The 14,827-nt window shown below is 39.3% G+C and overlaps 1 protein-coding gene across 3 annotated transcripts in view; it reads left to right on the forward strand.

Moving 5' to 3' along the window:
- XRCC4 (X-ray repair cross complementing 4) overlaps positions 1–14,827 on the forward strand; it is a 284,419-nt gene that overhangs the window by 38,042 nt on the left and 231,550 nt on the right. For all 3 annotated transcript variants that reach the window (XM_074952809.1, XM_074952811.1, XM_074952810.1), the window contains exon 3: positions 10,097–10,284. In XM_074952809.1, the coding sequence (XP_074808910.1) occupies positions 10,097–10,284 (188 nt within the window). The remainder of the gene's footprint in view (positions 1–10,096; positions 10,285–14,827) is intronic.

The raw sequence follows: 14,827 nt of genomic DNA on the forward strand, positions 1-14,827 counted from the left end.
AAGCTTCCTGATTACCCCTCCATCTAGCCAGGAAGGAAAGATGGTCATGGGACTTGTTCAAATCTATCTTTGAAATCCATGTAAAGACTCAACTGTCAAAACAAATACTAATTAATTTAACATATGGCTATGCAATAGTTGTATATATTTTTCACAGTAATATAATTTCCTGTGATTTTACCCCAGGACTCTGCAACTTCTCAATCTCTTTGAACAAATGTGACAAGCTAATTTCATCTGTGAATTATAAAGTTCATGAACTACCTGTGTTAGTCCTTCCAGATGATCTATTAAAGCTATTAGTTATTAAATGTAGTTGAATGCAGTAGTCACAATATATGTATAAGAGGGGAAAGGCGTAGGAAATGAATAAAATGTACATTATTGCTTTTCCTGGAGTTGATCTGTGAGGAAAAAAATAGCTTTGTGTTTGTTCTGCCCAGAAACCCAAATGAGAGGTGTCCGTTCCTTAAGAAGGGCATGCTACTCTCATTTATGCACAATGAGAGAAGAAAATATTGGTGTTTTCCTGAAGAACTGCACATCATTTAACTGATCAAGAGCATTTCTGTTAGCAGTAAACATGTCTTGGAGAGAGGCAGTGGGGGATGGGCAGGTGAAGAGCTCATAAAGGTGGATAGTATATCCCGGTAAAAGTGTTTCCTAACCCTTTGTCCTGATTCATGAGAACTGATACCCATGCCATTTTTTTCTAACTGATATTACTGCATTTGCTGCTGTTATTTATGTATAACTAAACTGTCAAAAGTGACTACTGGTTTTGGGGGCCTCAGTGTTTGGCTGACCACCTTGAAACACTTTGGACTGTATTTTTAGAAGTGCTGAGCACTCTCAGCTCTTATTCACTAAAGTTGGATTTGTGGATGCTCAACTTGTCTGACAATCACATCTAAGGTATCTCAAGTTGGGCTCCCAAAAACCAATGCACCAAAACTCAGTGGAAATCTATGAAAAATTTGGCTATACAAATTATGTGGTTAATCCTTTTGGAAATCTTATTAAGCTATTTAACTCGGTGATGTACTGTGGCAGTGAGTTTTGGCCAGTGTTTGTGTGTGTTCCATTTAGACTTTCTTTCCTTTTGTTTATGTTGTTCTTATTTGGCCTTTTTAATTCCATTGGGTGTCCATTTGGCTCTTCCATCATGAACAAGTTAATGCTCCTACTTAATTAGTCTTCTCCTTTAATACTATTTTTCTGACTCTTTTCTTCTTTTCAAACTAAATTATAATACTCTAGACATATGAAACCAGGCTTATTTTAATGTTTATCTTCATTTAATTAAATCCTCTGTTGAAATATGAAATGTTTCAAATATATTTTGAACATAATTAGAAGTTGTTGCACAGGTTAAAAAGGCAATATTTGCCAACATTGTTACCTGGCTACGCATACTGATTACATGTGAAAACTTTCTCTTTTCTGCAAGGGTGGCCAAAATATATCAATGTATTTTTGCTTTGTTTTGTTGTTGTTAATTAGGTATTTGGTGATTGTTTCAATATTTTTGGCTGCAGGCTTTTGAAATTTGTTTTATGTTAAGGGAGACTACCAACTTAAAGTCATGCTTGTATTTATGTTCACCTACTGTTGTTCTAAGTAAAACCTAGCATCCCTACAATAGAAAGAGAATATAGAAGAACATTTCTATCCCTTTGTTTTCAATTTAACTTTTTTCATCTGACAGACCTGTCGTATAGGCACTTCACAAAGGATGGGATCATGGACATCACTATGTCAAAAGAAGAAAAAAACACAGTCCAGCATCAGCACCAGAAAAACACGGGGGGGGGGGGGGAGGGGGAGTGGTCTTTGACCTCCTCTCCTAAGGCCAATCCAATTCATATTGACTCCTATTAACTTTCTAGTCCCTTCACTGAGTCGAAAGGGAGCTGAATTGAACTCCTTGTGCTGTTGTGTCAATTGGATGGGATTAGGTGGAACTACCTCTGTTACAACAGCAGCCTAGTTTTACAATCTGTTTGCCCTGAGGCTAGCTTTTTGCAATTAGTTTTCCTGGTTTGTTGTAGGAAAAAAAGTGGACAACAAGAAGAAATCCAGAAAACTTTATCTTGTTCATATTACAAGATCCACTGATTACACTAGAAAGAAAAGGAGTACTTGTGGCACCTTAGAGACTAACCAATTTATTTAAGCATAAATAAATTGGTTAGTCTCTAAGGTGCCACAAGTACTCCTTTTCTTTTTGTGAATACAGACTAACACGGCTGCTACTCTGAAACCTGATTACACTAGCTGAGCTTATCATCCCTTTGCTCTAGAATGAGTTGTTTTGTGTAGCTATGAATGTGGCTGTGTTATCCTTATTCCAGAGCTAAGTTGTTTGCTGAAGAAACAAGCAACAACACGCTTTGTTTTGTTTTAAACCTCTCAAGATTTCAGTGTTCTTTTGCTTCAGCAGTTGAGCTTGAAACTTCCCTTAACTAAATAGCACAGTTAAGTGCATGTGCACGATCTTTCTCTTTAAGTGCACAGCTAACAGCGTAAGATTTTTCTACTACATGTACTTAGTCCTTCATTTTCAGAAATTCATAACTGTTTTAAGACCATTTTTCAAAGTGAGTGAAGCATATTCAAGCTTTTCACATCTCAACTTTGAAGTTTCAGATTTCAGCTGTTTTGGAGCTATTTGCTTGAGGGAGAAAGCAGTGGTTAGGTTTTGTTTTGTTAAACAGTGGGAAATCCCTTCAGTTTCTCATGTTGTGGGATATTGTGCATGGCAAACCAGGTCAGGAAATGAATAAGAGTTGCTGAAGGATTGGTCTTTTCTAGTTCTTATGGATCTAGTATGATGATGAAAAGTGGTGGAAGCCTCACTGTTTAAGAAATGTAAAACCATAGAAAAACTTGACAAAAGTCCTACAAAATGTACTGTATGACCCGATATTGTATTGACTTTTGAAGGCGGACAAAAGGATCTATAGCAGTGGTTTTCAAACTAGGGGGTGGGCCTCCCAACTGCGAACTGTGTGTATTTTTTGTTTTTTTTAAAAAGAGCTCTGGTTGTGAGTCCTGGGTGTCTGGGGCTTGTTCAGAAAAATGTACATACCCATTGTTGGGGGGATGGGATAAAGGGGACAGCCGGAGCCCCGCACCCTGGGGCTAACAGCCAGAAAGCCCTGCTGCCCAGACTCTACATCTCTCACCCTCCCCAATCCACCACTGGGAGGCAGGGCCGGATTAATCTTTTGTGGGCCCAGCGCCAAACATATTTTTGGGCCCCTATAGGGGCAATGGAGCATGGCGTCGGGGGGTCAGTCCCAGGAGTGAGGGGCCTGCCAGGGGCAATGGCATGGCAGAGGCGGTCCCGCTCTGCCCAGCCCAGTGCGAGGGCACTATTTACAAACTGGCAGTTGCCAGATGCACAGTGGTCTGCCCCATGCTGCGCCACACATCCTCCAACACCGGAACACTGCCCCCCCAATTCCCTATGGCCAGAGCCCCCCCAGACCTGCTGTGCCCAGCCCCTTCCCCCCCCAGACCCTGCCACAAATGCACAGTCCCTGCATACCACCACCACTGCCCAGCGCTTCCATGCCCACAGCCCCACGACAACTGCCCAGTACCCCACACAGAACCCCCACTCCCTAGTGCCCCACCACACATCTTTCCCGGCCCCTCACAGCCCTGCACCCTCCTGCCCAGGCCCTCCAGAGACCCACTCCCCCAAGGTCTGCCACCCGGCCGCACTCAGCAGCCCTGCTGGGAGGCAACTGTCTACCGTGCTGAGCTGGCAGCACAGCCAGGGCTGGTCCCAGGGTGGGGAATTGCTCCGGCCCCTCGGGAGTGGTGCGATCAGCCAGGCCAGCACCTGCACCGGCCGGGCTCTCTCAGGACCCAGTTGCCTGGAGGGGCCCGGCCAAGCGTCCCACACTGCACCCCCCAAAAAACTGACTGAGCTGGCCAGGGTTCTGCACCAGTCCCGGGTGGCTCAGCTCCAGGGAGACAGGTGGGGCCCCTCAGGTGGCAGGAAGCAGAGACTGCCCGGAGCCGGAGGTACACTGGGGTCTAACCAGGAGGCAGCGAGAAGCCAGAGGGTGAGGTCAGGACGTGAAGAGGAGCCTTCAGCTGACTGGAGGGCAGGCCGAGAGGAGGAAGTGGTGGGCGGCGGGGGGAAGCCAGCGGGTTGGCGAGATCGCGGCACAGAGCAGGACAGGGCCCCTTCTGAGCATGGGCTCGGCTCCATGGCACCACTGGCGCCATTGTAAATCCGGCACTGCTGGGAGGCAGCGGCGGGACTCCAGCTGTCAGCCCTGGGTTGACAGGAGCAGCAGCAGCGCAGCAGTAAGGGTGGCAATGGGACGTTAAATCTGCTATGAAAAGTGGTATTGACAAATATTTCACATTGCCACCCTTACTGCTGCGCTGCTGCTGATACGGTGCTGCCTTCAGAGCTGGATGCCCACTACCAGCCGCTGCTCTGCACTCTGCCTTCGGAGCTAGGCAGTGGTATATGTATTTGGGGGCAGGCGGGGAATAAGCAACTACAGACACAAAAAAGACGGGCGCAATCAAATAAGTTTGAAAACCACTGATCTATAGAGACTTTCCATTTATAACTTATGTTTCTCTGAAAAAACTTGGATTTCCTGTTGCTTTTACAGCTCTGACATACAAGTCTAGCATGTTTGACATACGTACTCGAACACCTACAAAAAGAAAATCACCTTGATCCCTTTATTATAGCCCACAAATAATGATTTTATATTCTTGGTGATGACTTATTCTTCAATAATACGGTAACTTGTTTCCTCAATCTTCAAATCATTATTTTAAATAGCCACTTTAAAGTTGAAAACAAAATTTCTTTACCTATTTTTTTTCTTGCCCCTCTCTGCTTATCCTGCTTGTCTCTTGTGGCATCACTCCCCCTGAACACTCTGCCAATGGTGACAAGCACTCGGCTCCTGTTTTTGATGTACCCAGAGACATGTCCAGACCTTCTTCCATACTGTCTCTTGTCCATCCTGAACAAACATGTGAGGCCACTACCCTCTCCTCCTTTAAATTCGTCATCAAGACCCACTTCCACTGCAATATCTATAAGAAAGCAGCTAGCTAATAATGGCTAGGTTGTGGGCTGTTGCGTACAATTTAAAACTAAAAAACAATTTTGGATTGTAAATTTTATCCCTTTCCCCATATCCTTTGCTTGCCATTTGTATTTAATTTTGAGCTTCGTGGGGTGAAGACTGTATTGCGATATATCCCTGATCCTACAAAAATTTACACATGTGCTTCCTGTAATGCATGAGTCGTTCCATTGACTTCAGTAGCACTACTCACATGTGCAAAGTTAGTCATTGTAGGATTGGGCCTTAGTTTGTATAATGCCTAGCATATTGTGACTGCTACCTTAATATAAAACAGGATTTTGAAAAAATGTAGAACAGTTGAAAAAGAGGGTTATAACAGAATTTCATATATAAACTAACTGTAGCAGTTGCTACTATGAACATTAGAAATGGTGTTTACATCGTACAAAACCTTTTTTGGGAAAAAAGTAACTGTTAAAATGTTTCCTAGTTCCTAGTGACCTTATAATTATGTTCTCAATGTGGTTAAAACATGCCTTTAAAAAATCTGGAAAAAACACTTGCAATTCATTATCCGGGATGCAAAGCCATTTGTATGTATTTTGGTTCCTTTAGGTCTCCAATGGAACATGGAGGTGGGTGGTTTGCAGGCAAGACAGGACAGTATTGGAGGCATATCCAGTGTACTGCGTGGATCCACTGGACTATCGCTATGGGTACTGGGTTGCACTGGCTATGCCCACCTGTGCAGTTGCACCAATTTCTTCCCCTGAATTGGGAGAAGGATTTTGCCCCCCTTCTTTCCCAGCATGTTTGTTTCTGTCTGTCTGTCTCTGTCTCTCAAATGTACTCTGGCACACAAAGGACTTTTTTATTCTAACTTTGTATATGGCACTATGATGTGTCTTTTTCTGTACATTAATGTCTCTATCAATAGGTTGTAAAACAAACAAAAAAATTGAATTTTGTTGCTGTTGCAAAAAACATAGACCAAGTAAAACAAAAAAAATTGTGTTGCCAGAAGGTCTTATATGCTGAGGTACAAGTACAGATCTTGTCACTTTTACAGCAGTGTATATTATTTTAATTTAGCTCAGCTAAGAGGTTCAGTGAAAAACTTAGTCAACTTCATCATGTCTTATTAGCTGTTAATTGTGCTTTAATAGGCAACAGAACACAATATCCATCACAGGAATTTTGATTAATCAAATTTATTTTATTGTGCCTTAAAATCTGCAGGGATATTGAGCTCTATCCTGTTTCATTCTGTTTTCTTTCCTTTTTGCTTTTTTCATATCTAGAAAATCTAAGCTTGTCTTCCTTTTTCAATTCACCAAATCTGAATTAAAAAGTTTAACTTTTTATTTTACTCCCAGTTCTTTGCCATACATGCTTCACAGCATTGCTTTGCATATTTATAGACATACCTATAGTACTCACCATTGTAGTATCTGATTGTGTTTCCTGTAGTGCTGCAATGCTTATAAAATACTATAGTCTGCCCTTGTCCTTGACTGTAAGTAAAGATGGTGTATATAATATCTGTATGGAATTCTTTAAAGATACCATCACTTAAGGATTCTCAGTTTTGAGTCTTGTTTCTCCAGTGTAAGAGAGAAGGGATCTCCTGTCATGCTAAGGTGAGTAGTGTGATACCAGAAGACCCACATGGAGCTTTTTAAATGCCTCCACAAGCATTGTTTGGCTACCTTCTTATTTGTTTTACTTGAGACGAATTCCATCCCTGTTTATTTGGTAGCTATTTTATTTTATGAACCAGTCAAAGATAGACCAATGTCTCTGTAGCCCCTTGCTGTCAGGTTCATGTAGGGTGTAACACATTTGAAACACTTATTGGAAGACCCATGGTACTAAAGGATATTTAATATGATCCAGGATAGCCTGATGAAGGGTATTTTTGACCAATTGTATACCTGTGAGCTCAAGCTTCATAAAGAACAGATAACTTTTCCTTGTGCAGGGGACTTCAGCCGGTAAAGAGAGTTAGCTTCACGTTACAGGTGCAACCACCAGAGGGGATAAGGATGATGTGTTCCCTTTCCCTCTTCCCCACTACTTTTATGTCCCATTCAGTGCAGCTGTAGCACTAATACATTCTCAGTCCTGGTTCCCCATCCTTCCACTATTTTTGTGTGTCCCTCAGATTGCACCACAGATTTCGGCTTTAATGGCTGACCTGCCTTATACCAGATTTTACGAGCATAAAATGGTGCTATAGACTTATATTAGATGTTTTCCTAAAATGGTGGGAAAACTCCACCTTATTGAGACTACCATGATATCAACTATTCCCCATGCCCACATGATCGTCCCAGTGAGGTTCCTTCTATAAGCTTAGTGTTGAAAGGTCCTTGCGTTATTACTTGGACCTTACTAAAAGTTTAAAATTCTGTAATTCCTCAATTACGTTTTGTTCAGGACATACTGAGCAAAACAGAACCTAGGCAGTCCCTCCTCTGCTGTCTCTGAACTTTGATGTGTTTTATCTTTCTTTTCCTGTGTCCAAGCAGAATATACAAATTTACTCTGTTTAAACAGATAGTAGCTTCTGTAGGTCATGGAGTTAACCCATTACAATTCCAAAAGAAAGAAACACATTACTGTTATTAGTCATCTTGGGTTTAATTATTTTTTCAAAGCTTTTGCAAATATTTTTGCACCTGATTTTCAGTCAGAAATTGGTCATTCCTTTGTTTGTGCAAATATTCACGAACAAATGCATATGCATGCAAAAATGATTGATTTGCACATCTGGCAAATAGGTCCCTATCTAGCTTTTTTGTATGCAAATCACCGATTAGTGCATTCATACCTGTGCAAATGCATTACTACTTTCTGTCTGAAAACCTGATCCATTGTGTGATTTGTTTCAGAGTAACAGCCGTGTTAGTCTGTATTCGCAAAAGGAAAAGGAGTACTTGTGGCACCTTAGAGACTAACCAATTTATTTGAGCATGAGCTACAGCTCACTTCACGAAAGCTCATGCTCAGATAAATTGGTTAGTCTCTAAGGTGCCACAAGTACTCCTTTTCTTATTGTGTGATTTAAAATTTTTAAAAATGTATAGTGTCTACATATTTTCCATATTCTGTCAAAGTGCATGAATAGGTATAGTTACCACCTTTACAAGGGAGTGTGTGTGTGTGTGTGTCTGCATTTAAAAAAACCACAGAGAAAATACTGAAACTAGCTGTGAAGGATGTGATCTCATGTTTATCAGTGCTGATTAAAAAAAAGATGATGTGCAAAACTGCTTAAAAATAATTGTGGGAGAAGATATGTCTACCTCTGTGTGTTGCAAATAATTGCCCATTCACCCCCCTGTTATACATTTGGATGACTGATGATTTGACGAGTAGTGCTTCCATTGCAATACCAGATTACCTACGCTGTCAATAATATAAATAAGAGAAGAATGAGGCAATTACAACATGGTTTCCTTGCTTGGAAAGCTCTTCTGTTTTCATCTGCATGATCAGGATATGTATGCAAGTGTATCTCTTGAGGTGAAACAGTCGTCAAGACGAGATTTGTAAAAAGAAGAAATACAGCTAACTAAAGTACTATGTGAGACATTTTTCAGTTGGGAGTTCACTTCGCTGTTAAGAGCTTATTTCAGTCTGACACAAGGGTATGGCTCTTCTCTTCCCCCTCACTGTCTCAAATGTTGGGTAGTCCTTCAGTCCCAAATAGAGAAAAATGACTGTCTATCATGTTCTGCAGAAGATTGGTGCTGTAACTGGAAAGTGAAACACTTGTGAACCCAATAAAGAGCATAGAGCATTGATAGCCTATAGAATAAGGCTAGATCTGACCCAGGTGGAATACTTTTTAAAAAAGGTGTAGTGCATTTTTTTCTCTTCCATTTGAATCCTTATACATTCTCATACAATAGAGTACAGTGAAATCTGTCTCAACAATAGATCTTGCACTCCAATAAAAATTAGACTATTAGAACTCAAATCAGGCTATTAATATGTGATTAGTCTGCAAAACATTTTTGAATAGAATTTTATAAAATCTGAATTATTTTCATATGAACTGCAAAGAGGCTTGGATCCCACTATTACTGATGCTGAAGGGAGATGCTAACAAGTGAGAAATGGAAAACTAAGAGAAAACAGATGCATATTTTATGAGGACAGAGATGATGTGAATCATTTAAGGAAAGCTTTATTGTTTCTAAACAGCCACATACATAGATTTTGTTGCAAGAAAAATTCTGAATACCCGTAATAACTTCATGACAATTGGAGCAGAGGTCTGTGCATATTCCTTCTCTGCTGGCAGCAGGACTCTGGGGAGAGCTTCCCATTGTGGAGAGTCAGTTACACTCACATAGCAATGAGATTTATAATAATTATTTGCAATATTTTTAAAAACCCAAAACATTTGTGCCTGAAACCTCACACGAGGCGCATCATGTTCAATGCCTCCATAATCCTTTCTGTCACATTTTAGCATGGAATGAAATTGGGGATGGTTAAAGCTCAAGGGTGTGAGAGAATTCACTGTGGGAAGTGCTGGAGTCCAATATAGAGTCAACTGCAGCCTGCAATGGATTTTGAAGACAGAAGAGGGGAATAACCAGAGGCTAGGGTGGTCTTTAAACTTGGAGAAGGTAATAAGTAACTTGTGAGGGTAGGAAATAAGTGTAGTGAAGGCCACTATCTCTTAGGAGTTTGGAAGAAACCCCCCATGGAAAATTGTGAGATACAAGACAACATACAAAGTTATTCAGAGCTCTCTTTTGTTGTTGAGAAGTTAATCTGTCATTACTCTGGCTAAGCAAAAGTGTTGGGATAAAGTGGTAATAAACCACATTCAGAGATGTGTTTTAGTTTTAGTTAAGTTTAGTTTAGTTTTAGTTAAAAATAGTAATTTAGATTTACCTTTTTAAATAGTTTTTAATAACCTTCCTTTAATATTAGTATATATTTCCAGAATTAAAGTGTATTTTTTTTTAGACTTCTCCAATTTCCTCCTCCCTCCCCAGTGGCTGAAGCTGAGATTTCTAAGGAGGCCGATGACATGGAAATGGAAAGAGAGAAGTATGTTAAAGAACTGAGGAAAGCGCTGTTGGGAGCAGGCCCAGCCAATATGTACAACTTTGATGTTTCTAAAGATGAAGAAAATGTGGAAAGCTGTGATTTCTCATATGAAAAAAATCTGAAAGATGTTTCCGTAAGTATTTCTGTAACACTACATGTTGTAAAAAGTTATATCTGGTGCAATACATTTGAAAAAGGGCCTTTTGCTGAGCACATCCCTCAGTTTAATAAATTTCTCTTTTTAAAAACATGGCCAGTACTTTTTATAAGTTGTAACAAAAACCTTGAGTTAAATAGATATTGTCAACTCCAGTATGGCCCAAAATATTAAGATTTTGTAAAAATAAGTTTTCACAAAACTTACGAACAACAGAATTGTTTCCAGGACCTTTTAAAATTCTTTTTGGAAAAGGACTGGGGCCTTGAGGCTGATATGGTCGCCTCTCCCTTCTTGGAAGTCCCATTGGCTGCAATTTGAGTCTTGAGTATGTAACAGCTGTAGGATCAAAACCCTATTTTGTTAATTTGATTACTGTTTCCTTTGTGTGTTCCTTTAATAACTTGTTCTAAAAGTTTAGTAATTATATGTTTTCCATAAGCACAGGATCGGTTCAGATTGCTGTTGCAGTTTGGTCTCGTACTGAAACAATACGTTTGCTTTATTTATTTTCACATAAGGAGAGGTTGAGGATTACATTCTTTTTTCTGTGGCACCCACCCCTGTGGTAGTATGTGTTTGGAACTTATTGCTGTGTCTTAATATTGTAATTACTGTGAAATGTATATTTATATATCTTCCCTCTAAAAAGATTGTGTATGTACATCTGCTATACGGTAGAACTTCAGAGTTATGAACACCGGAGTTAAGAACTGACCAGTCAACCACACACCTCATTTGAAACCAGAAGTACGCAATCAGGCAGCAGCAGAGGAGGGAAAAAAAAGCAAATACTGTACAGTACTGTGTTAAATGTAAACTACTAAAAAAATAAAAAGAAATCAGCATATTTCTTCTGCATAGTAAAGTTTCAAAGCTGTTTGAAGTCAATGTTCGGTTGTGAATTTTTGAAAGAACATCCATAACATTTTGTTCAGAGTTACTAATATTTCAGAGTTACGAACAACCTCCATTCCCAAGGTGTTCGTAATTCAAAGGTTCTACTGTATATATTGAAATCTTTCTCATCATTTCCACTTTTGCGGAGATCAGTTCTTTGGTGTGTAATAAAAGTATTTCATAGTTCTTTAGTTAAATGTATTCCTTCCAGCAAAAGAGAGTAGTTTTGGCATGGCTGTTTTTATTTTAAAATATAGGTTCAATTAAAGGAAGTGATGAGTTCCAGTAATTATAATGCTACATAGTATGCTTTGTGTAAATCCACTGCTTCTAAAACGCCCACTCCCCATTATGTAATCAATCATCACCATTTGAGAAAAATCCAGTAAATTACTGAGAACAATTATAGGATTACTTTTATTAATTCAATGCAGTTTTACGATTTGATGAGTAGCAAAATCATTACAGAAACATGCCTAAACATTAAGATGTTTTTCCTTTGGTGCTTGGCTGTCAAATTTGCTTTATTTTCCTAGAGAAGTGTGGTAACGATTGCTTTGTTACACAAACTTGGAAAAAGGAGTTGGTACTTGCATCTTTTTTTCGCTATAAATTATGGTGGGATTTTCTTGGCTTAACTCCCATTGACTTCTGGGGGAACCAGAATTAAGCCAATGCTGAGTGCTTTGAAAGCCCTATCCTAAAGCATTAAATAGGAGCAAGATTACTCGGAGATTTTTTCATTAAATTGAAAATGCTGAAAAGCAGTCTTCAGCTAAACCCATCAGCTTCAACATACAGGCCAGAAATGTTTATTTTTTCCTTTGTTTTTGGAAGATGTGACTACACGGAGAGTATTACTTTAGCACAAATTAAAAACAACCATGCTAGTCATCTCACTTGTATGTCTTATGTACGAATATGAGTTACTAGACAGAATACAGTTTTTAAGTGGTATAAAATGGGTACTTAGGTACACAGGTACCTAGTTTGCTCATGCAAATACAAGTTTTGGTCACGCCTACATGTCTAACATACCTTGCGTACACTGGGAAAATTAGTACCTATTCTATCTACATTGAAGGTGCAGCCTTTCGGCAAGTAGTGTAAATACTATTGTAGACTGACAGGTTTCAGAGTAGCAGCCGTGTTAGTTTGTATCCTCAAAAAGAAAAGGAGTACTTGTGGCACCTTAGAGACTAACAAATTTATTGGAGCATAAGCTTTCATGAGCTACGCATCCGATGAAGTGAGCTGTAGCTCACGGAAGCTTATGTTCTAATAAATTTGTTAGTCTCTAAGGTGCCCCAAGTACTCCTTTTCTTTTTACTATTGTAGACGGGGCTCAGGTGCTCTTACCATTGTTTCATGAAAACTTGCTCAGAACTTGGATATATATTTTTCTAACATCAGTATAGCCCAAATGAAATCAATTGTGGGCACAAACAGGAAGAGTGACAACTTGGTTAAAATAGCAGTTAATTAAGGCACTAATAATATTGTTACAGTGTTTGTTTTACTTTTCTGCTTTCATTCTTTCATGCTGTGTGTTGCTTGTGACCACAGAGAGATGACTTTCTTTGTTTATACAGTAAGCAATAGAGGCATGGATGGTGCTCATCAGAATGAGGTGTTTTTCCAAGAATGCTTTTTTAATTATCAACATTCACTTTTATTATTTAACCCTTCCGTCTCTGTCATTACTCGGAAAAATCCATGCTCTTAAATTTTTGTGTGTATTTCTGATTATTGAAGTGTCTCCATTGACTTTCTTCAGAAATAGAATGACATTTTTGAATTAACAGGAGACGATGATGATAGTACCCTGATTGCTTTCTAATTGTTATTTTGCTTTATTGACCTAAGGGCTTGCCCACCCAGGGAAATTGGCCAGCAGAACTATAGAGTTATAATTGTACTGCTATAGCTATGTCAGTAGAACTACCCCTGTGGACGCCCTTGTGTAGAATTTAAGTGACTTTTTGGCATATCTTATTCCCTATTTTTTTCTGTGTAATATTATTTATTTGTATTACTGTAGCACCTTGGATCACTAGTCATTGACCCCACTGTGCTAGGTGCTGTACAACTACAGAACAAAAGACTCTCCCTTCCCCAAAGAGGTTGCAATCTAAATCAACAAGCCCTTAAGCCCCAATTCTGTAAAAATTTATTCACTTGACTAGCATTATGTACATGAGAAGTCTCATCGCATGCAGAATTGGGTCCTTAATGAACTGTCTTAATTATCATAAATAATATAAGCCACTCATTTGGGTCTTGTTCACCCCCCCCCACACACACACCCGTAAGGGACAGGGAAAACACACTTTCAATGGCAAAAGAACTGAATGTTGACTTTTAAAATGATGCAGGTGTATTTTCTAAAACTGTTGAACATATTCTGACTGCTTTAACTGTGAATTAAATGTTAGTTTCAGTACCAACACCATTTGGTTTCTAGTTGTTGGGGGTGGTTTCTGTTTGTGAATATTCATAGATTTAAAGGAGTTTGAAAACCTTAAAATGCTATTATTTGTTTTCAAGAGTTTCTGTGGTGTTCTGTTTGAAAGTTTGTACATTTGGTGCCCAGTGCTGTGCCCAGTGACATCAGGGGGAGTTTTGTTGTTGACTTCTGTGAGAGTAGCATAATGCCACTAGAGCAGAAAGAATGCATTCTCAAGTACTATTGGAGTGGTGGTTCAGAGTAGTGATTTAATAAAAAACCAAACTTGAAAGCATGTGGATTCTATAGCCAAAAGCAAAATTCAGATTCCTAAGAGTGTGTTCTGAAGTATTTTAATGGCAATATTTACCTTTTTGAATCTTACTAAGGAAACCCTGGTTAATATAATTAACTCAAATGTATCATATGCCAAAGCATGACTGGTGTAGAATGGTCCAGAGAAGTACATGCAGAAATAATGGGATCAACTTAAGAAAAGGAAAATATAGGCTCATTATCAGTAAACATTTTCTAATAGTGAAATCTGTTTGATTGTGGAAGTGTGTGTTTTGCCAAGGGAAATGGTGGTAACTGCATTCCTTGAGTCATTTAAAACTTGACTGGACAAAGCAATTGAAAATACACTGTAGTAAACAATCCTGCACTGGTAGTGGGGTACATTGGCTGACCTAATACGTGTTTTCCATATCAAAAGTCTGATTCTCTGGTTGCGTAGGTAGAACATCTTTGATATAAAAGTCGTCCAGAGAGCAGTGCATTGATCATTCTAAACTTTTCTAGGGAAGTAATATCCACATCCTAAAACCCCACTTAGAAGTCTGGAAAGTGGTGGAAAGGATAAAATAGGTTTTACAAGTCACTGCATGAAAATAGGATTGCCCTTCCCTTTTAGATGCCCTAGGTTGTTTGTTCAGGGCTCATGTTGCCTTTTGGTGTCTAGATGGAATGTTTGACAGTGGTAAATCTGACAGATGAGTCTCCACGTCTACAAAAAAAAAAATCAATCAGAATTGTAAACATCCTCTGGCCAAGGGGAAGTTAAAAACAAGCTGTTTTAGATCAGCTTGGTTTGCATTTTCTAACTGATAGGGAAGAATAATCCCACCTGGTCCTTGATTTGTATATGGGAGTAAACTTTAAATACATTCATTT

The sequence above is a fragment of the Natator depressus genome, chromosome 5, assembly GCF_965152275.1.
Source record: "Natator depressus isolate rNatDep1 chromosome 5, rNatDep2.hap1, whole genome shotgun sequence".
NCBI classification, from domain to species: domain Eukaryota; kingdom Metazoa; phylum Chordata; order Testudines; family Cheloniidae; genus Natator; species Natator depressus.